Source organism: Triturus cristatus, chromosome 7 (genome assembly GCF_964204655.1).
Source record: "Triturus cristatus chromosome 7, aTriCri1.1, whole genome shotgun sequence".
Lineage (NCBI taxonomy): Eukaryota > Metazoa > Chordata > Amphibia > Caudata > Salamandridae > Triturus > Triturus cristatus.
The window spans coordinates 1,677,072,833-1,677,096,605 of NC_140590.1; the positions used below are offsets into that span (position 1 = coordinate 1,677,072,833).

General features: G+C 41.9%; 1 protein-coding gene across 1 annotated transcript in view; it reads right to left on the minus strand.

Annotated features, from left to right (window-relative positions):
• Positions 1–23,773, minus strand: part of CDH26 (cadherin 26) — a 379,962-nt gene that overhangs the window by 79,720 nt on the left and 276,469 nt on the right. The window contains exons 9-12 of the mRNA XM_085619786.1: positions 20,359–20,501; positions 16,906–17,139; positions 2,097–2,318; positions 381–508 (exon numbers count right to left, since the gene is read on the minus strand). Of these exons, the coding sequence (XP_085475912.1) occupies positions 381–508; positions 2,097–2,318; positions 16,906–17,139; positions 20,359–20,501 (727 nt within the window). The remainder of the gene's footprint in view (positions 1–380; positions 509–2,096; positions 2,319–16,905; positions 17,140–20,358; positions 20,502–23,773) is intronic.

The following is a 23,773-nucleotide window of genomic DNA, read 5'->3' on the forward strand; positions in this document are numbered from 1 at the left end:
TTAGGGTTTCTAAGGTAGACATTTAACAAGCATATACTCTCTGTTTATGCAAGCTATGATTTAAATACCAATTAGTGTTGCCCTGTATTCAACTCCCTGGTCATAGATTTGTCATTAACTCAAATGTGATATCCAAGATTGACCATGAGACTAGAATTACAGCAAGTCACAAAATACAACTTGGTGGAATGGGACCAAGCATTTTTCATTCTCACATTACAATGAAGAGACCACACTTGTTCAAAACAAATCAGTGTAAAAAAATGAACTGCACCTAGGAGTCAAAATCTGAAAGCAGCTGAAACCTGGGCTATTATCATCACTTCGTCCAACCTAGTCCCTGATCCAATCCTTGACCCATCGCTTGCACGCCCCAGTACCTGTGTCAAGGAGCTGCCACCTTCCTCGTTGTATTTGATTAACGTCTGGTTCCCGTCATCGAAAGGTGGCAATCCACCACTCTTCTTGGAGGAGCCACAGAGAAGGCATGTCAGAAGAAGGAAGGCCACTACAGTGAGAGAGAAGAGGGCCAGATATATGAGAAGATGATGACCTGTCCAACCACTGCATTCTCCTGCGCCAAGAGACGCTTTCTTGATATAATTTCATGGAGCGGAATGAGGTATTGTGATGGAAGCAATCGATCTTTCATGAATTTAGCCAACTAACAGAATCTCTAGCTACTAAATGCTAATGTAGGGCACATTTAAAGTTAATCAAGTTTTTCTACTGTAGGATCAAGGTTTCAAATCGTTGGGTGTCATACATTTTCTACATAGCAACACCATGTATAAACATATCAATATTTGGGTTGTGCATACACAATCTATCAAATATTGCAGAAAGTTATTGACCGATAATAAAACATTACCATCTTTTACATTATCTCTGGGATACGCAGACATTTGAGGGGGCAATTTATAGCTATCTTTTTCAACAATGATTTCAGGGCTTTAACTGAGTTCCATAAACTTTTTTTTTATGTATTTTGGTGTTTATTATTATTTTTGTTCCTCTTTAAGTTTTGAATATAGGTTATTTAACTTAATGATTGACTTAAATCTCAAAATGACCTGACCTGTTTCTGTAAAATTCATGCGCAATAATTCTGGTCATCTCATTAGTTATCATTCAAATAAATCTCTTTTTCAAGATGTGTAAATGAACTAAATGTTTTTTTCTTTATAAAAAGTACTTTGTTGCCTTAATATTCTTACTCAGCTTTTTAGCACTCTTTATATGATTACCAGGTAGGACTTCTTTTATGCTAAGTTCAGGGATCACCCCTTAGACTGTGAAATTTCAGGGTGATCTCACGCCAACAATGTTTGATAAAAGTGCTAATAAATGAAGAATTATGCCCTTTGACCATGAGCATCTTTCACAGGCAGGTAGGAGTAGCAATTACTACCTAAATGTTGATGCCTCTGGGCAGTAAGGAACTCTTTGCAACCCCTCTGATATTTAAAAAAAAAGAATTGTTTCCTTAGTTCTTGTTAGATTTAGTAGATAGATATTTTGCATATTCTCTTGTTATTAATAAGCAGCTGTGTTGAGTATTAGCAAAGATAGTTTTAAAAAATCACGCAGGGCCATCACGGAAAAAATATTTAAAGTATTTTAATTTTGAAGGTGTATACTATTAAATAATAATGTAATGGCAATATATTTTTATACATTACCAGATATTATCAGCTACACAACATATGTACTTTTTAGGTAGAAACCCCACTGCACTAGACTAAACCTTTTATGTTGTTAAGCCGAGATGGGGTGTCAACCAAAGACAAGCTTGGGATAAAGATGGGTGTTAGTTTGTTTGCTTTACCTTAAATAGCAGGTCTTAGCCCAGAGGTTGTAATAAACAGCATCCCAACCTGAATGGAACACTGCAAAATGTGTGTACCTCCACATATAAATTCATGATCTAATCCTCAATCTGTATGAAACTTGTCAGGTGGACATCCTACTTTGAAGAACACTGACTTGACTCTGCTGCTATACTGATGTTTAATAAATCAAGCCCTCAACTAGAATGAGCTATGCTATGCCACGTGCTAAATAGGAAGAACTTACACATCTCAATCACCACTTACATAGAAAGAGCATCAGAGCAGCCAGCATTACAGCAATGCTGCCACCACCCAGGAAGTGAGCTGCAGGTTCCATCTTCTCACATATGCGACCATCCGGGCAGGAGCATATTCGAATAACCAGATTCTGTGTCGCCGAATGTCCTTGGCGGTCATAAATGTTCAGGCCAACTGTGTGATTTCCCTTGGGCAAATTTTTCAGAATTCGAAGTTCAGCTGAACCATCTGCGGGGCAGATAGAATGCTTTAGTTATAGTCCCAAGAACTCTCGAATGGAAGGCGTGCATTGCTCTGAAATTATCCCTTCACACTATTTCATACAACTATGAGAACCCAATATGTATAGCAGTTTAACGAGGGCCTTATGGCATGTGTTAGATGAGCTGCCATTCTCTGGATGGCCTAATCAACTATTCATCATAGAAGATACCCCCCTTGCACCCAAACATAAGTGCGTGATAATCATAACGATGCAACAAGGTGTATACAACACAAATCACATGCAATAAAAGATATCAGAAAGTGCAGTCATAGTATAAACTAATATGTACATATCCAAAAGTAATACGACTCACACAGGAGTCCCACTGCATTAGATATCACTATTTTGTGAATCTCATTTTCTCATAACCAGCTGAACAGATTTACCCCAAATGACAAAAAGCACACTTTTTGAGTAAAGATCTTGGTGTAATTCTGTTCAATTTTTTTTCTGTATCATTGTATGTTTTGGGACCCCCTTCTTCTCAGCCCCACTTAATGGCTTACCTTGAAACTTTCCAGGAAACACCTGAAATGGATGAACTTTTTTTTCTTTCGTCTTTTGACATTTTGTCAAATGGCGCTAAGGTTATTAACAAAACCAAAAAATGCTCTTCCAAAGAAAAATCTGATCTACTTATATCGACAAAGTGAAGACCGCAGTTGCGCAATATATACATATCTTCTGCCAGAACTGCTGCATTTCTGATGGAAGCACTACCCAGCTAACCAAGTCGGTTGTCAATGATATATTGAGGGGGAAGTCATACCGACTGTAACCTGCTGGGACGTGCCTAAAATGGAATTAGCGGCAGTGGCGAGGGACAGGAACACTGTTTAGCATGCACCTTTCTGATAACCATCCTACAAAGGACAGCATGCAAGAGCAATAACAGACAATTTCGTTTTTCTCGCTATATGAGCAATAATGCAGTAAATGTTAATCTGTGAATCAAAGATCTTTTTAAGTAACTGAGAAACCATTTGTCCACTGTGGGATCCATAACAACTGTATATGTTGCAAGATGGCAGCCAATGACTGTGGGAGTAGGACAATGAATAAATACAGTCCTCGGTCGATGGCTATGTTTCATTCTCCAAACGAACAGTTTAAAATCAACACGCTATCGGTGGTGCAGCCTAGCAGAGCACTGAGGAAGGCAACATGCCGAAATGCATTTGCTCACTATGCTAAATAAAACCAACAGTGTCCCGTGAGTGCTGCTGCATTGAAGCCTTCATATAAATATATATATATATTTATAAATATTCTATATTTTGTGTGATACTGTGGGACAAAAGATACACACTCAAACACATAACAACACAGGCAAGCATTACAAGCACCTAGAAGCATATACACTTCCTCACTTCCTCAAGGGCAATCTTTACTTTACAACCTGGGAACTGCAAACAAACTCACCAACAAACTGCTTTCATTATGCAGGTAAGGAAAATACTGCTGATCCATGGTTCACCGTGGCATTATATAGTTATGTACTGCCACATATAACTGGTATGGCCCACAATAATGCCAACACCATAATACACAGCAGGGAGCAACACATTGTAACTTATACCTATTCATTTTCATATAATACATATCTGATATGAGGGTTCTTCCTCAGCAGCGCCGTACAGTCAAAAAAACAAACATCACCAAATGAACATGTACAGAATAACTAAAGAGATCTGACACACATTACTGGACAACTTAGGAGGATTTTAATATAGTCCATTCACTGCGTGTTGCAAATATCTATAAAAACTGACCATTTATTTACATCTGACAAAGACACTCAGACATGGGGTGATAATAAAAATACCCATCTTTACAGATTTTTACACTTCTCTCTCCCTCCAACCATGCCAGCTCAGGATCACAACTATACATACAATTTCAGATTTAACAATATAGTGAGGTAAACAGCTAAGCAGACTATATCATATGAAAGACCACAAATGGACCTGCAGAGCTGTTCAAAGCTGACAGAAAACTGAGAACCATAAAACTCTCCATCTGTCCCTTACCCTTCATCATCCAACACACTGATACGTGCTGCATTCCATAACATAATAACCGCATCTCGGAGGTCATCATGCCCTACACGAAAACGCTAGCTGCTTAGCAGCAAAACATAAATAACATCCTTCCAACCACATACCCTAAAAGGTGTAGCATGTTAATCATCTAGTCAAGCGCTTCAGAGCCCTAAATAGGTGTAGTAAGCATTTTATGAATGCTACAATACAATATAATAGAGTCTGCAAGGGGTCACGTCATTTTGTGTTACACCACTGCAGGAGGCCACTCACAGTGGTTTCAGATGTCTATATATAAATTCAGATCTAGTTAAATGGCACCTGGTGGATTTTTTGCATTGTAGGGCTCCCACTTGAGTTTGTCACCGGCTTTGTGCCCCCCATATCAGTTGTTATGGATTCCTTTCCTCGATTTGTGTACCTAAATTCCTTCAGCGACTCACCCTTTCTACCTATTTCCTCTGTTATGAAGATTGCGAATGCTTGGACCACATGGTCTGGCAGCATCTACAATGCCGGTCCCTCAAGGTTTCTAGGGTGTTTCCAGACACATAGAGGGCACAGCATATTTCAGCCTTTTGAAGGAATTGACAAGTCAAATTGCAAACCTGTATAGCATTTATGTTGCTTTCATGGTTTAGTCAGGTTATTAGTTTATGATAATGATGTCATGCAACTTGTTATTTTAAGTAATACCAGATACCCGTACATTAACCACGTCCACATCCATTACATATAGAACTGTTGTGAAGTTCTACCTGTGAACGAAGACTGCAGATCTGCTGGGTCTTACCTACCTTCTGTACCACATACACTACTTTCCCCACACAGGACTTAGAGTTGCACATTATGTTTCAAATTCTTGGAATGTATGTTCAAGCAGACGGTGGGATTCAATTTCAAATTCATTCTGCCTCATTCTTTAGTGGGTTGGGCATTCTGAATAGGATCCTGAGTTATTACCATTGTAGCAGTAGAGTGATATGCAACTTCTCGTCCAAGTGTAATTCACACATTCACCTACACACTTTTTCTCCTATTGTATAGCCAAATTTATCACTGAAAATTGACCCCTTGGTAATAAATTCTGATGCTGCTTTTAGTGTATGGAAAAGCAAAAAATACCATATATGGCCATGAAGCCCTCAAATTCAGAGTAGAAAAGCAGAAGTCTGTGTGGGACCAATGGGCTGTTATTATGGAGCAGCCATCATGTAAATTTAAAGGAAGAGGTAGAGCAATGTATTTTTTTAGGATCCCAAAGGGGCTGCCCTCATCATTGTTTCTAATCCAAAACAGACATGATCAAGATAGACTAAAGGGAGATGTAGCAGAAATTGAAGTTTATTTGTAGGGGTGCATCATAATCACACATGTAGAGCACACCCACATATAATCCTTTGATGTATTAACAGGAAATTTAGAATTTCAAAATGTAATAACATGAATTGTGATGTGTTTAGGCCATTGAATAGTAACATGGAGAATTATTGTAGAAAGTAAATGTGACTAGCAGCAACATCAACATGAAGAGTTCTTGTTGTGTAACTGACAATCATTCATTTATTGAATGTGTTTATTAATTTGTTGTCTACATGTAGGTAAATGCATTAATCGAATGTGCCTTATTTTCCTATGCAATTTCATAAAGCTCACATGCCATTTTCTTATGTTAGCTGAATTTTGTAGGCCTGAAACGCTTTTTTCCTGGAAGCTTACGGTTTTAAATTAATAGTTGAATTTCATGTGTGGTGTGCAACCTGTTCTTTGTCACGTATTGTGTTACAGGCGAAAGAAGTGTTCCTGTTAGCTAGAATACTGTCTTTGTTTTATCAGTCAGGCAAGGTGAGAAAAAGTTACATGGTATGGTCTGAATCGATAAACGAAGGCCATTGTCCTCCGCACTGGAGAAGGCTTCGGAACCAAGGACAAACGTGGTGAGAAGAAGAATACTGATGTCCCATGGAAACCTACCTTTATAACAGTACCCAGAGCGGATGGCGTGACCTGCAAAGGATCTTGGGAAAGTGCTCTTCAGTATTTTGTTGTTGGGAGTAGGAGAAGCGCCCACTTCTGTGTCTGCCTTTGGAGAGAGAGCACTCTAGAACATGCTCTGTCTCAATAGCGTTATGCTATCTGACCCATCGATGGTGGAGAGACTTTTTAGGAAGACTCTACATGCTGACACCTTTCATTTCTTTACCCTGAAGATGCTTAAGTAGGGAGGTCAATTCAGGGTTGGTCTAGAGATAGATTTATGCTTTATATTCATCAACCCTTGATGCAGGGAAACTTGGACTCATGTTTCCTGATCCTCTGTACTCAGCTTCTTGAATTCATTTTTTGTGTATGTTGCACCATTTAAACTGGATGCGCAGGTTTGGCTTTATGCTGATTCCAATATATTTCTACACTCTCATCTTGAGGTGTCTTTATGTCCAGTTATTTTTGGTTTGTAATAAATTAACTAACCTTACATAGTTATCTGTGGTTATTATGTGTTGAGAGAAGCTCCTGTAGAATTCATTGGCAATAATTAATGACTTTCTCCCCTCTACGCTTACATGCTGCTAAAAAGAACCATCGGATTGTGATTCAAGATTAGGTCCAGAACTTATGGGCCCGGCTCTTTCAGTTGGTAGCAGAGTAGGATGGTTTGCACATGAAGTGAGAGGAGTATCCAGAACTAGTCTAGAAAGGTGAGACTGAGAACCCGAAAGTCCCAAAATAGATTCCAGTGACCGAGAACAGAAGGCGACGGAATCCGGCAGAGCCTGACGGAGTTTGATGGTGCAGCGAGATCAGCGGCGAATGGAGGAGTGAGTATAAATAGAGTGTATTTTGTGTGTTAGATTGCGGGAATTAATTGATTGTGTGATGTCTTGCACGGTTTGTGTGAGAGTCGAGTGAATGAGTTGGCCTAACAGCTAGGGCGGTCGACCTCAAAGCTGGGGAACTGGGTTAGAGTCTCAGCAGGGATGCGTAACATCCTGTAATTCTGGACAAATCACTTAATCTCTCTGTGCCTAACAAAAATGAATGTGTTCTCATGTAACGCAAGCGGTGCTCGTGTAAAGTACTCTGATACCCGATACTTTTAGGTCAGGTTTGCGCTATATAAAACTCTGTTTAAATATAAAAAAAATTGTAAAGTTGTTTTGGGCCAGACGTGGTCCAAGGGTTGAGATTTAAGTTTCAGGTTCTAAAGTGACCTAAGATCCCAGGACATTTATGGGTGCAGAAGACACCGAGATTGATTGTGATTGTCTGACCAAACAATTGAGGGATTGTCGTGAGACGTCATTAACAGTTCCACCTAAGACAGGGAACTTTGTGTGAATGGGACACATGGGAATAGTTTAGTGGACCTTGTGTACAGAGTTGAGCTATACCGATTCAGGTGGCCAGCGCAGGGTGAGGGTCACAGTGCGTGAATGTCCTTGAATGATTGAATTCTATCGATCTTTAGATGGCAGACAATTACAGTGTTTAAAATGATTGTGTGAGTTGATGCATACAGAGAAAGTGTGAAGTAGTGTGAGCTGCTGTGAGGAGCAAAGGTGACGTCAGAGTCTGCCATGCTGCGACAGGTCGGTTGGTGTAACACTGCGCTGGGATTGGTTGGTAGTTATTGGGAAATCGTGGTTGGAAAAAATGTGTTCCATCGTCAAACTTTGAACAACTTGCAATTGAATCATGCAATGTTTCAGGGTGTTGTAGGATCTTTTTAGGGGTGGCCAAGGGGTTGCTACTCGACTGGGAAAAGAGGTGCCACCCAAGGATACTCCAGTTCATTACATGGCGACAAAGGTTAGGGTCCACGCTATAATTTGGCTTCAAAATTGGCATAAAATCACTGAAAAGAGAGTGAATTATCTATTCAGCGTTTTAATTTCGGTTGGATATGTTGCACCAATTGAGAGGAGTGATGTTTGTGCTGTGACCTTTGCCTGGACCAACACAGTTTGAGGCATTAGATGCATGGATACATGCAGCAGATGTTAAGAAGAGGGAGATATATCAAGGAAAGATGAGGAAAGCTTTGAGGAAATGTCAAGAAGAGCAATGGACAAATTAAGAGCTGGAGAGTGGATACCATTGTGGGAGAAAGGTTGTACCCAATGCTGGTAGGAGAGGGAGATTCTCAGAATCAGAATAGAAGGGAAAATGGAAACAATGGTAGTGACAGAGATGACTGCTTGTTGGATGGGTTGTTATCTGAGTGCCCTCCACCTTATAATCCAAAGTCAGGTGGCGGGGCAGGATTCAGGAAGTGCAGAAGTCATAGGAAGTGCCCCAACTCAAGTGGGTCCTAGTACCAGAGTTGTGGGAAGGATATCAGCAGGAGTAGGGGGGACAGGAGTGTCTACCTTGGGAGGTATTGAACAGAACAGAGTCACTGCTGCTTCATGGTTGCTGGAAGCTCTTACAGTGCTGGTCCTTATTGGTCCTTTTGTTCCTGTGTATGACGCAAGCTCAGTTGGAAATCTTAGTCAATAGTCTGTACAGGTCGAAAGAACTGGACTGGAGAGAACAAGGAGAACAAATGGGAATGGTCCATCCTTATTGCCTTTGGAATCTAATACTCTTTACCGGCTACCACCGATCCTTCATGAGTACGTATTTGCTCCAGTACTATACGGTCTATACACATGGCAACCACTAGTTCAAGCTCACGGATGTGGGAAACTCAAGTGAAACTCCAGTGAGAGGACCAGTTGGCACAGTCTCGGAAGCAAGTGCAAGTCAGGGAGCCGTTGGAAATCAATATGTTCTAGATGTTGCTGACTTAGAGACTTGGTTGAGAGATCACAATACCAGCAAGGAAGATCAGAGTGGTACATCGAGTCAGGAAACCATCAAGGCTGCATTAAAGGCAAAATTATTGGATGTGGTGAAGTTGAAGGCTGAGGTAGACAAGATCATCAGTGGGAATTTACTTTTGAAAAGAATCAAGACCTATGAGCCAGATGACCTGTTTGTAGCGAAGGATGTCACCTGAAAGGTGAGAAGGGCGCATGAGAAGTTGTCAGATTTAGCTCAGAGGTAACGGAGTAGACTTGTCTCGAACGGAAATGTTACAGGGAAATCATAGGCTTAACTACAGTGACCAGGAGCTAGAGGAAAAGAGAGTGACAGGATCGAAAACACATATCCGAGAGCTGGTGGTAGGAATATAGGCTTGGAGCATGCTGGATAAGTGGGAGGAAAGGTGGTCAAAGAAGAGAGCAAAAAAGGTGACACCTCCTCCAATAGGGGGAACACAGGAAGTGGAGGCATATCCACTATGGGAGGTGCCTAGTGGAGTGTATGTGCATGTTTCGTGGAGTAGGGGTGACCTTGCTGCATTTACGAATGACTTCCCTAGATTGAGGGAGAAACCTGCTGAATGGTACAAGCAAAAATCGAAAATGTTGTGGATTGATTTGAACACCTTGTTTGAAATTGTGGTTCCTAGTGATCCATGGGCGGTAAAGTCTGTTCCGCTCGAGGAATTTGGGTAATTTTGCGTTCCGCGGAGAACGCGGAATTGCCAAAAATTCCACGATCCGCGGCTTCGTTGAATTTTTTGCTTGTTCGCGCTTTCAAAATGCTTGTTTGCAAGATATTTCCCCCTGAGCACGCAAACAGTGTTTGCGAACAGGAAAAAAGCATCGCGAACGGGCAAAACAAGCATTTCCGCGTGTTCGCGGAACTCTGTATGCTCACGGAGATTTTTTACCGTTTCGCTGAGTTTTTCGTAGCGCGACTACGCAAATTCCGCCCACCCCTAGTCTGCATGCAAAATAAATTGCTATTGAGTGGCCTGCTGCTGAATCATAGAGGGATCCTGTAACTCATGGTCCTTTACGCTTGGTTATTAAGAAGTATGAACAGGTGATCACATGGTTGCAGTCCAAAATAGCCCTTCCAGACATCGAATTGGTTAAGATAGATCGAAAGACCCAGGAGTCTAAAGAGTCAGTAAATGCTTATTAAGAGAGAGGCTCTTGCAAGCCTTTAAGAAGTAGTGCAGGTTAAACACTCCATCCCAAAGACATGGGCAAAATTGACTAAAAATTTGTGACAGGACTGAGGCTGGAAATCAGCCCCATGATCCAGCAACATTTGATCTGCTGGTAAAATTAGTTAGTGGACGAAATCCTAAGGCATGCCAGGTATTGCAGTGATGAGGTGGATTCCAAACATAAGAGGCTAAAAGAAAAGTTGATATTGGTCCAAATGCGAAATGCACAGAAGGGAGAGCAAGCACAGACAACCAGAGGAACAGTAGTTCGCAACCAAGTGAATGTCTCAGGAGGTGTCCAAGTTACATCAGTTGCAGGACAGATGGGATAGGAAAGAGGAAGAGGTGTCCCTATAGACCCGAAAACAGGAATCAATGTTACTACGCTGAAAAACAATGCTGCCTGTAATTTTTGTCACAAAAAGATCAGGCATTGGAAGAAAGAGTGCCACTTACATCTGGTGAATCAGTTGCAGGAGGGAGAACTTGTGCAAGTGACAGATGTGGTAAATCATTTACCAACAGTGACTAGGTCAAGATATTTTAATGCGGGGGGAATCAGAACCAGTTAGTGCAAGTGCCACAACCTCCACGAATCTCACAGGGCAATCCAGCGCACCATCAGATGCCCTTCATGGAAGCACTGGATGAATTTGATCAGGACCCATCCTTATGACGGTGCCTGAGGGGGGAGGAAGACTGTACACTTGGTCTTAGAGGTAGACCAGAATTGACCCTATGTGGAGGAAGATGTAGATGGTCATCCCATTACGTTCCTGATTGATACTGGTGCTACCCATTCTACTATGAGATCTACAGTAGTCCCAAACCTAAGCCTCTTGGAATAATCAATCCAAGTTGTAGAAATTGCTAACAAAAGAATGACAAACCCTTTGACAGAAGAGGTACAAGTGAAAATCGGAACCTTTCAGTATCACCACCAGTTTGTGGTGTGTGATTCGAGTCCAGTCTGTTTACGAAGGCGTGACCTCTTGCGCAAATTGAATTGTACCATCTATTGCACACCAAAGGGAATTGAATTGCAGACTAATGATGAGGACCTTTCCTTCAAATTGGCAAATCAGAATTGCTACATCACCATGTTTACTTAACTGACAGTGGAAAACATGCTGCTGGACTTAAGAGACACTGTCTCTCTGGTGGTATGGGACTTCACAGGAGAAGAAATAGGACATATTAGAGTGGTCTAGCCAGTCCGCATACAGATTAAGCCTAATGCAGAATTCCCGAGAACACCTCAGTACAACCTGACCTCTGAATCGGCGGCAAAGATTATACCCACAATTGAGTCCATGATTGCGCAGGGCATTCTGACGAAGATCATAGGAAGTCTGTACAATTTGCCTATCATGGGATTGCAAAAACCGAGCAAAAAATATTGCATTGTTAATGACCTTAGAAAGCTGAGTAACATTGTGAATCCATGTTGTGCTGTGGTTCCGAATCCCTCCATGATCCTATTCCAGATTCCTTGTGAAGCTGTTTGGTTCACAGTGATTGACCTCTGTCAGGAATTTTTCTCCATTCCATTGCACGAGGAAAGCTAATTTTTATTTGCTTTCCTTCTCGAGAATTGTGTTTTTTATCATGGTGTTGATTCCCTCAAGGGTAGAATGAAAGTGCATCCATCTTCAATCACGTCTTGAAGAAGAACCTTGAGAGCTTGATTTTGTCCGGAAACTCAGTGCTAGTTCAGTACATCGATGACCTCCTCATTGCATCTGAAACACAGGAGGCTTGTAGGGATGATACTATCGTCTTAAGATGTCACCATAGCGAGTGAAGGCGATCATTAAAATGAATCCTCCTACTACCCAAAAAGAAGTCAAGATGTTTTTGGGAATGGTTGACTACTACCAACAATGGATCCAGAATTTCTCCTTGATGGCAAAGCCTTTGCAGATGTTGACCTACAAGGATGTGAGCGATCCTGTACCTTGGGATAACAACTGTTTGCTTGCCTTCTTGGAGCTGAGAGAATGTCTTTGTTGTGCTCCAGCTTCAGGAATGCCTGATTACAATAATGCGTTTTTGCTGCTCTGCCATGAAAGGGAAGGTTGTGATCTTTTTGTACTCACCCAGACACATGGAGTTGCCCGTAGACCAGTGACCAAATTCTCAGCTACATTATATCCTGTAGCTTCAGCGTTGCCAGGATATCTCACGTCCGTTCCTGCAAAAGGTGTCAGTATTGAACGATGCGAGAGCATTGTGATGGGTAAACCACTTACTGTGTACATACCACACTCAGTTGGGCTCCTATTGACGCGGACCAAAGACAAGATATAAACAGGTGCTGCACGCTGCAGAGAATGTGACTGAAGTGCTGTTCTGTGTTAAATCCTGCTTCCTTGTTACCTGTTGCAAATGCTGATGGGGAAGATTGTGAAGACCATGACTGTCTGGATGTTACTGATCTTTGCACCAAGTCGAGACCTGACATTGTCGATGAACCATTGCCAGATCCAGAGCAAGTCCTTTTTGTAGATGCTTCATGTCTAAGAGAAAATGAAGGTCATTTGAGAGCAGCTTTTGCTGTTTGTACCATCTCTGGAGTCGTAGCAGCTGCTTGTATACAGGGTGTACACTCAGCGCAAGTAGCCGAGATCATTGCTTTGACCCATGCATACCTTGTCTCTGAGCGGATCAGAGTCACCATCTATACCAATAGCCAGTACGATTTTGGTGTAGTTCATGTCTTCGGACAGCTATGGCTGCAGAGAGGGTTCCTAATGTCATCAGGCTCTCCCATTAAGAATGAGGAATATGTGAGACAATTGTTGGAAGCATTCCAGTTAGCAAAGGAAGTGGAGGTCGTTAAATGCGCTGCTCATGGAAAGGGAGATGACTTTGTCACGTCGGGAAACTGATATGCGGATGAAGTTGCTCGCTTTTGTGCTACTCATGCATGCATTTTCAATGGGGAATATGTTGGCAAGAGTGCAGAGAAGACTGAACTCAACATGATGTTAGCTGCCGCAGAAACATTGGATGAAGTTAAACGTTTGCAAATGAAAGCAACAGCTCAGGAACAAGTGGGTTGGATCAGAGAAGGTTGTGAGAAGGGAGAAAGTGGCATATGGGTTTCAAATGATAGTAGGGCAGTGTTACGGGAATGTCTGTGGAATATAATGGCAAGGCAGCTCACAGAGGAAGGGATGCAATGGTGAGATTGTTCAGACAGACTTGGTTCAATCTGAGGTTCTAGCGGAAGCAGTGTGTCATTGGTGTGTTACGTGCTAACAGATGAATGCTGGAAAGAAAACTGTTGTTGCTCAGAGCCACATTGGATGTTCAGGGGGTCTTTTTAATTGGATCTAATTGGATTTTGTTGATATGCCTGTGTGTAATGGGTTGAGAGCCATCTTGACTGCATCTTGGTCATTGTGTGAATCTTTTCTCAGTGGGTGGAAGCCCATCCAACTAGAAGGTGTGACAGTCTCACAGTAGACAAGTTATTGTTGAGGGATTCTTATACATCATTTCGGATTTCCAACTACATTGGAATCGGATAGAGGAACTCACATCCACAGTGAGATCATGAAGCTGTTGTGTACCGCCTTGTGTGCGGATCAGAGACTGCATTGTAGTTACAGGCCAGAGGCATCAAGCATTGAGGAGTAAATTATTGGGACTTTAAAGGCGAGGCTGGCAAAAGCGTGTGCTTCGATGTCTCTGAAATGGCCCAATGTGTTGCCCTTGGTTCTAATGAGCTTGCACAGCATTCCAGACAGGAGAACTGGGTTGATGCCACATGAAATTCTGATGGGCAGGGCGATGCGATTACCTGCAGTGCCAGCGACCGCTTTGATAAACATCACAGATGACTTGATCCTTGACTACTGTAAAGGACTGGCTGATGTGGTTCGTTCTGTGTCTCATCAGGTTGAAGCGATGACTGCACTAACATCTATAGACCTTTGTCACGATCTGAGCCCTGGAGACTGAGTGCTTGTACGAAAGCATGTAAGGAAGAACTGTCTTGACTCTCGGTGGCGTGAACCATATTAGGTGGTTCTGGTGACCAAAACTGCTGTGTCTGGAAGAGTGCCGAACTGGGTCAACGCTTCCCATACCAAAGAGTCACAGGTCCCTTCGATGAAACAACTCCTCTCTCAGACGTAATTCCTGCCCTGAATGAGAGGTCACAGGAGAGGCCAAGCCAAGCTGTTGGGGTTCCTGAGGAGGCTGGTTACCCACCAGATCAAGTTGAAAGTGGTCAAGCTGCCCAAGTCCCAGGTATAAACTCTGAGGGAAACTGTAACATTGTAAGTGGTATAGAGTCTGACTCAGCAGAAGAGACTGGTGTGGAGATTAGTCGTGTGCAGTCAAGAAAGAAAAATGCCACAGATGAAACGTGGCCTGTGAGACAGAAGAGAAGGAACCCAAGACTTGCATCTGAAAGAGATCTTGCACCAATAAGTGAATCTTCTGGATCTTACCTGAGTGAGTCTGAGCAAGCCACTAGAAGTGTAAGGAGGTCCAGGAGATCAAGAGTGCTGGGCCAGAGATATTACTCTCCCAAGTGGACTTATCTAATTACCAATGCCGGGGAGAGCGAGGTCCGAGATTTTGATAATGACTGTCGAGATCCTGCTGAGAGTTTCTGGAGTAGAGGCTAAAGCAATTCTGTCATTGTCTGTGCATTATCCATCGAGTTTGAGTGGTTTAATTACTCTAATTCTAGAAGAGGTCGAATTTCTGAGCTTCGGAGCTCAACCGCCTCCTCAGGGGATTGCAGCATTCAGAGCAGAACTGTTACAGTGAGTCATTGAGGAGATTGGCTCTGACCTCATAAGGAATGTTAATTGAACTTTTAAACTGTAAATAAAAAAATTGCTTTAAAAAAGATAACCTAGGCCCGAGTGGAGGTAAAATTAAAAAGGAACTTTTCATTTGGAAGAAGAAAGAGGGCTAAGGAAGTCTTCCAAGCTGTGGAAATATTGTGTTAAAGACTGTTATAAGAATTTCTAGGATCCAAAAAGAAGTTCGTCAAAAACTTTGTCGCCAGTGCATAAGAGGTGGATATGTTGGTATGATATTTGTTATGTGGCAGTGGTGTTTCAAAATATAGATCATGTGGAGGATTTAGAGAGTTTGGTAGGAAAATCGGACCATAGAGAAAAACGTGGATTGAGCACTGGTGAAATTGTGGGAGACATTTTTGGAGCGATTATACCTAGTTTGGGAGAAGTGTTAAATGACATCAAGATTAGAAGGTTGTCTACCATTGTGGATAAGTTGTCGGTTAACACAGCTCAGTCATTGTTGCTCGTAGCTGGAGAAATGGTTCCGATAAGGGGGATGGTGATGCAAAACCGTATTGATTTAGATGTGTTACTGGCAAAAGAGGGTGGAGTATTGTATTGTATTGTAATTTATATTTATAGAGCGCGAGTCTGTCGGATGCTGAAGGTCCAACAGTGTTTTTTTTACATTCCTGATAAAAGTAAAGATCTGAGGGGGGATATGCAATTTTCCTATGTTTTTGTAGGCCTGAAACGCATTTTTCCTGGAAGCTCTCGCTTTAGAATTGACAGTTGAATTTCACGTGTGCTGTGGAATTTGTTCTTTCTCATGTATTGTGTTGCAGGTGAAAGAAGTGTTCCTTTTATCTAGAAACCTGTCTTTGTTTTATTAGTCAGGCAAGGAGAGAAAAAGTTTCATTGTACGGTCTGAATCGATAAACGAAGGATGGTGTCCTTCGCACAGGAGAAGGATTGGGAATCAAGGACAAATGTTGTCCAATGCAAACCTACCTTTAGGACAGTACCCCAAGAGGATGGCAGGACCTACAAAGGATCTTGGGAAAGTGCTCTTCAATATAGTGTTGTTGGGAGTAGGGAAAGCGCCCACTTCTGTGTCTGCCTTTGGAGAGAGAGCACTCTAGAACAAGGTCTGTCTCAATAGCGTTATACTATCTGATGCATCGATGGTGGAGAGACTTCTCAGGAAGACTCCACATGCTGACACCTTTTAGTTCTTTTTCCTGAAGATGCTAAAGTAGGGATGTCGTTTTAGCATTAGTGTAGGGATAGATTATCATCAACCCTCAATGCAGGGAAACTTGGACTCATGCTTACTGGTCTTCTGTACTCTGCTTCTTGACTTGCTTGTTTTGTATATCTTGCACCATTTAAACTGGATGCACAGGTTTGGCTTCATGCTGATTCCGATGTATTTCTACACTCTCATCTTGAGGTGTCTTTATGTCCAGTTATTTTTGGCTTTGTAATAAAGTAACTAACCTTATGTAGTTGTCTGTGGTTATTATCTGTTGAGAGAAGCTCCTGTAGAATTATTTGGCAATAATTAACAACTTTCTCCCCTCTACGCTTACATGCTACTAAAAAGAACCATCAGATTGTGATTCAAGATGAGGTCCAGAATTTATAGGCCCGGCGCATTCAAGAGTAACATGAGTATGGGTAACACCTGCTCAGTGATCTTGGAATGAATGATGCTCATTCTGTAACTTACCATTTGTGTTTCCTAATCTCCACGTATCCTTTGCATTTCTGGTCTCATCCGACATTTCAAAAGTAAAGGGACCTGCGAAAGGATCCTCGTCATTGTCAGCGGCGTGGATCATCAGTTCAGGGTTCTTCAACTGATCACATACTTCCATGTAAGGGGATAGCAGGTAAGGGGTGTTATCATTGATGTCAGCCACGTGGAGCAGAATTGTTCCAGTCCCCGTCTGAGGGGGCTCTCCTAATCCCAAAATAAAGTTTTTTATTAAGTTTTATTCGCAGCATCAAGAAGTCAGTAGAGGATACCAATGATAAGCAAGAAACATCCATTCAAGTTAAAATACCAACCAGTTGCTCTACCAGAGAGTAAATATATCATAACATGAACTGTATTCAAACAACCTCAAATTATTATAATTAGCATACAGCAAACTACTCAATATCACACGTCACCTACACCTGAGGAAATCTCTGTGTTTTGTGTGTCCTGTAGAGCCCTTTCCCAAATCACTGCAATGCACACCTTACTATTAAGATGTTTAGCATTTCACCACGGGTGTACAATCTGCAGAGGTGCAATCAAAATGGCATGCAACAGAAATACAAAATGATTATTCTGTTTGCAGTTTAAAAGAAACTTTGTCATGTGTTTGTCAATATTAATTCTTTTTTCTAGGGTGCCGTATATTTCTTGAAAAAAACATAGGCCCTAATTATGATGGAGGTCAGTCGAATCGCCGACTGCCATTGTAACAGGCAGGTGACCGTTTGGCAATGAGTTGGCAGTCCTTCCCAGACTATTATGATCAGACCGCCGTGCAGGTGGTCGGAAAGTGCTTTTTTCTACTGCATCTTGTGCTGCGGCCCAGGAGAAGGGCCACAGCACAAGCCGCAGTTGAAAAAAGCACTTTGTGCACATCTATCCACCACATGGTGCCCGGCACACAGTGCATGGATGTACCGGGGCACCACATGTGTCTCCAGGGCCACTTAGCAGTGGCCCACAGGAGCTCTGCTTGGGGCCCCCAAAATCTGTTTTCATCTGCCTTTACATGGCATTGGGACTGCCCTGAAAAGGCAGTCAGAAAGGGACATTCTAATCCCTATGGTGGTTCTTGCGCAGGCAATGCCTCCTTTGTAGGGATAGATCCGACCACCGTCCAACGGGATCTTGGATCCTGTCAGAAGTGGTGGCCTTTCCACCTAACCTATGTGGTTTGACTAGCTGCATCAAAATGCGGAAGTCAGAGTGATGCCCAGGATGTCGGGTGCACCGCCATGGACAGTCTATCAGAGGCAGTCTGCCTGACATCATAATTAGGGCCTTAGTCTCAAAATAGCCAAAGTATTGGGCAAGATGCAAGCATATGATGTTGCTTGGCCTCATCCCGTTTTTTTGAATGCCTCTCCATTATAAAAGTTTTGTTGGAGTTACATAGAAATCAAAGGGAAGATGATGATGTTGAAGAAAATATTAGCCAAAGCACTGGTGTCCAAGGATCCAATGACTGAATCAACAAGCATAGACATATCAAAAACACGAGATAGCCATCTTGACCATTTTGAACCCATTGGTGTAGCTCATCCTTTTCCCATCCATCCTCTATTATACTCCAGGTTTCTGGAAAAGGTATCATAACCATCTGTTATGTTTGGGTAGGCCGTCCTCCTTACAACTAAGAAAATGTCCAGACCTCTGCCCCATCTTTATGAAAATAATCTTGTCATTGCAAATATGTAAATAATATTGTTGTAATATACAAACATTTTTTTGCAGATCAAGAACAGATATACAATCCCTATGCTTATACAGCAGTCTATAAACTGTAGTTTGAATTTAGACCACTGTGAATCCTTATTAACATGGTAGATTTCTGTGAGTGACTTATTATTCCATGGTAATAGCTTCATGTAACCTTGGTAGTCTGAGGTGCACATATCACACCACATTCAGCACAGGTCAAGCAATTCCTTTAATTCCGCAATCTTTGCACAGGAAAAAGGGATGGGTTGATTTCCGTTCTAAAGCTTCGATTGTTGGCACAGTGGTAATGTCTCGAAGCAGACTAGCATAACACTGGAGCTTTTGGAGCACCCGTCACCCCTGTTCTAGTTAGTAGAACAGAGGGACTTTCCTGAGTTTCTTATACCTCCATGTTAAAAAAAAAAAAAGAATTGTGTTGACCTATTAAAAGACGGCTGCTGGACATTACTTGGAAGGGAGCAGAACAAATATATATTAATATACTTGACAGCACCAGCTTGACTAGATTGGTTCACCTTAGGGAGGATTCAGATACTACTATTTAACAAAATAAAGATGCATTCTTGTAGAACCACCTAATAACTCTGCACTTTAACTTGGAGAATCCCTTGATTTTTAAGCAGATTGACAAAGTTTGCAGAATAACGTCTGGGATTACAGTACTACACTACCAAACTATATATTAATGGAATTGTCTAATAGAAATCCGAAGGACTCAACAAGAAGGTCAAATCAAGAGAGGGGTAAAGTTCTGCATGGTTAACAAAGGTTTTTGACCAGTGGTTTGTGGCTGTGCTTTATAATTGTTTAGGCCATTTAAGGGGCATTCTGTCTGAACTGGATACTTCCATTTTATATATCAGTTCATGTATAGCTTTTTTTTCTTTACATTTTTAAATATTTTTATAGTGAAACAAATGGAACACTAATACAATCTTTGTTATTATATGACATAGCATAGCAGGAAGCAGTAATAATAATACATTCTAAATCATTACGAGTCCTTACATAAAATAGATTAAAATATGTGTCCTTTCTGCGAATGGACGGCGACAGCATAGTCTGTGTTATAGCGTGGCATCGCTAGAAACAGTAATTGTGATGCATTCCAAATTGTTCCAGGCCCTAACGTGGAATAAACATTGAGTCTCTGCGCATGCATAGCTTCTATGCAAATATTTAAAAATACAAATTATCTTGGACAGTAAAAACTTTTAATATGAGGACACAAAAGCTAGTTATCAGTGATAAATCGAATTAACCACAATTCAAATTAAAAGAAAGCTTTTTTAAAGATCTTGTTATGATGTCATTAAATCCTTGATTGCATTTGGAATCTGCATCATACAGACTAGACTAATGTGGTCAGGCATTTATAACATCTTTTATAGTTAAATTGCTGCTTTACATATATCTTTAAAAAACTTCAGTTAGAACTATTGATCACAGTTCAAAGCTTTAAAGAACGTTCTGGGCTATTGGCAAGTCATATGATTAATGATCAATAATGCATATTGCTTTTCAAAGTCCATTGTGTATATTAATTGGATATAAAAGTTCTCAGAAGTGACTGATAGGTGTCCCACTAGCTTACCAGAACTCACACATGATAGTGAAACAGCCTCACATACTTAAAAATTTGTGTTTCTGTCCTTTGTGAAGAAAGCCCTGATCTGTATCCATTTTGTTACTCACCGTCATCAACAGCATGAATAAGGATAGAGTAGACAGAGTTGTTTAAAAATGGTGATTCTCGATCAAGTTCCTTTACAGATGTGACAACACCGGTGTTTTCATCCACAGTGACCCAGCCCTCAGGATCATAGGCCACTTTGTACCTTGTAAAATGAGAGAAAAACATTATGTTTTGCTTCTATACAACGATCAGATAACCAAAAATCAAACTTTTCCAAAAATTGGTGCTCAAAATATCAGGTGATGGTTCAAGAGGGGACAACACCGTATGAAGGTAGTTGCTAGTGCGTGTTGTTCCTTCAAATCAACGCAGTAATTATTGTTACGCTGCAGATTAAGTTGCTGTCTTTTCAGATACACTGTTATGGTTACAAGTTCGGGCACTCAAGCCTGCATTCACCACTCCCCACAAGGATCATAGAGTCACTCAAAAAACAAACTAAACTTCCACAGGAGTCCTGAGCCAGGCCACTATTTCTAAAACCAAAATGACCACACTGCTTTAGGCGTATAACCACTTTCAATGGCAAAACATTCTCAGTACCCTGATCAGGGCTGGACTGGGAACGCAAATCGGCCCTGGAGTCGGGCTGGCCACGCGCGGGGGAAGGGGGGTTAGGTGGTGGACGGGGCATGGAAAACAAAAAAGGCCCCCCAGCGGTCCAAAACCGCCCCCGTCCTGGCGACCCACCAGGGAAACGTCCAGTCCAGCCCTGACCCTGATCCAGAGTCAGCCTGATTGTCATAAAAATATAGAAACCTGCACCCACGGATTAATAGCCTGGAATGAGTAATTGTACAAAGTGTACAATCGCACACTGAGAAATAGCTCCTATAACTGCGTATGTGCATATTTTCACTGTCTTTTTTCTCCAGAGAATAAATAGCTTTTCTACCTTCAGATACTGTTTCCCTTGTTAGCTTCGAGAATAGAAGTGGGTCTAAAAAAAGTAAGTGCTAACCTACACATATATATATCTGTGAGGTTTTTTCAAGTGTTCTGCGTATTCCCACTCTCTCTCTCCTAGCCCATGGCTTTAAATTTACAGATACGAAAATCCTTGTGTTGTAAACGTTTGTGAATTGAAAAAGTGATTTTCAACTCATAAAGAAGGCTATTTGCGTGTAAGCTAAATGTAAATGTGCAAATAACATTGTGAATCAAGTCCACTGAATTAGCCACACGATGATCCCGAAATCCAAAATGACAAGACCACCAATTTAAGGAAACTAGATCTTTTAAAAATATTACCCTCGAAACCTTAGCGGAAATTTTAATTCATCACCCTATTCTGGCGGAAAGCCTCCTTGAGGATGCAGTATCCACTTTAGAGAATTGGCTCCACACATGGACACTCCACCTTGCTCCTCCCAAAGTGCACAGGGACACGCGGAATAGTCCCTCGGCCCCCTGGTTCTCGGAGGAACTAAGGCAGAGTAAAAAAGCCTGTAAATGCCTTGAGCGCTCTTGGAGGAAAAATTATCACCCCCAGAGTAAGCTCATTTATAAGCAGGCTCTTAAAACCCACTTCTTGAAGGCCCGTAATGAGAAGAAAAGGTTTTTAGGAAATAAAATTGAGTCCGCAAAAAACTGCAGCAAGGCTCTTTTTAAAGTAGTGAAAGATTTTGTTTCCCCCATTGTTACTCAGAGCCCCTTCACTCCTACTGCTGAATGGACTGTAAATATTGCCACATTCTTTTACAACAAGATTAAGTCCATTCAGGATTCCTTTGCTGTATCGCCACAGTCAAATTTAGAGAATGTTTCGGTCTTCTCAGGCGGTTCCCTGACGGATATATTAGAAGAATTTCCTCCGATATCCCTGGATGCTTCCCTAACCATTATGAGAGCATTAAAATCTGGTTTGCCTTCTGACCCATGCCCCGCCAAAATATTAGCATCTGTTGCCGAAGTTGTGAACCCGGCTGCTAATCACGTGCTGAATTTGGCACTGAGCACCGGCACTGTCCCTGCGAGATGGAAAATGGGCAAGATACTCCCTCTTCTAAAAAAGCCCACGGCCGATCCAGCAGTCACTAATAATTACAGGCCTATCACACTGCTTCCTTTCTTTGCTAAAACTTTGGAAAAATATGTGAATGCAGTAATTACTAACCATCTAGAAACCACTAATGCTCTTCATGCAAGCCAATCCGGCTTTAGAGCAAACCATAGTACTGAGACAGCTTTGCTTGAAATTTCTGAAAGCATTAAGAACACTCTCGATAGAGGAGGCAAAGCAGTTCTTATACTGCTTGATCTCTCGGCCGCTTTCGATACCGTGCCCCACGACCGCCTCCTTCAGAGATTGAGGGAGTGTGGCCTACGGGGCAAGGTTTTCAACTGGTTCTCCTCTTTTCCTCAATGAGCGTCAACAATCTGTTTGGTCTCCTCCTTTTTCGGCTGATATTCCACAATTAAATGTGGGAGTACCCCAGGGCTCTGTGTTGAACCCAACTCTTTTTAATGTATATATGGTCCCATTGGCCTCTCACGCTGAAAAATTTGGAGCCAAGATTATAACATATGCTGACGACTCTCAAATTCTGTTTACTTATGGGAAGGATGAACCTTTCAATGAACTCTTAATTAGTGAATGTCTGTCCAACATTTTTGGATGGTTTCATTTGAACCAGCTGTCCTGTAAGACCGAAATTATCTTTTTTGGACACACTCCAGGGGACGAGTGGAAAAATTGGTGGCCACTGGACCAGCCTTCTCCACCCAGCCCCGTGACTACAGTGAAAAATCTTGGAGTCTTATTGGACTCAGATCTTTCTATGAAGTCACAGGTGAAATCTGTGACGGGCACAGGTTTTAGGCTTCTAAAAATGATGAGGAACTTTCTTTCCCTCCTGCCTCTGTCACATAGACAGACTGTAGTTCAGGCTCTTATTATTTCTAGATTGGACTACGCTAATGTTCTCTATCTGGGCATCCCGAAATTTCTCGTGAACCGTCTGCAATTGGTTCAGAATGCTGCGGCCAGGGCTGTTGTGAGGGTCGGTCCTAGGACCCATTTGGCCAGCCTCTTCAAAACACTACATTGGCTCAAAATACAAAACAGAATCGATTTCAAGGCACTGGTCCTTGCTTTTAAAGTGCTTCACGATATAGGGGCCTCTTATTTTAAAGAGAGAATTACCCCCTACTGCCCGGGGAGGACGTTAAGATCTTCTACTCTTCATCTGCTTGTGGTGCCAAAATTCTTTCTAACCAGGAAGGGAGGTCGCTTCTTCCAGGTGATCGTTAGCAAGTTATGGAACTCCCTCCCTCTGGCCCTCAGAAGCGATTCAGAACTCCTTAGCTTTAGACAGCATCTTAAGACCTGGCTGTTCCCCCTATAGACTTCAATTTGTCGCTACGATAGGACAGAGAGACGTGTGTGAGCTCCTGGTGTCTGGCAGGTACTTT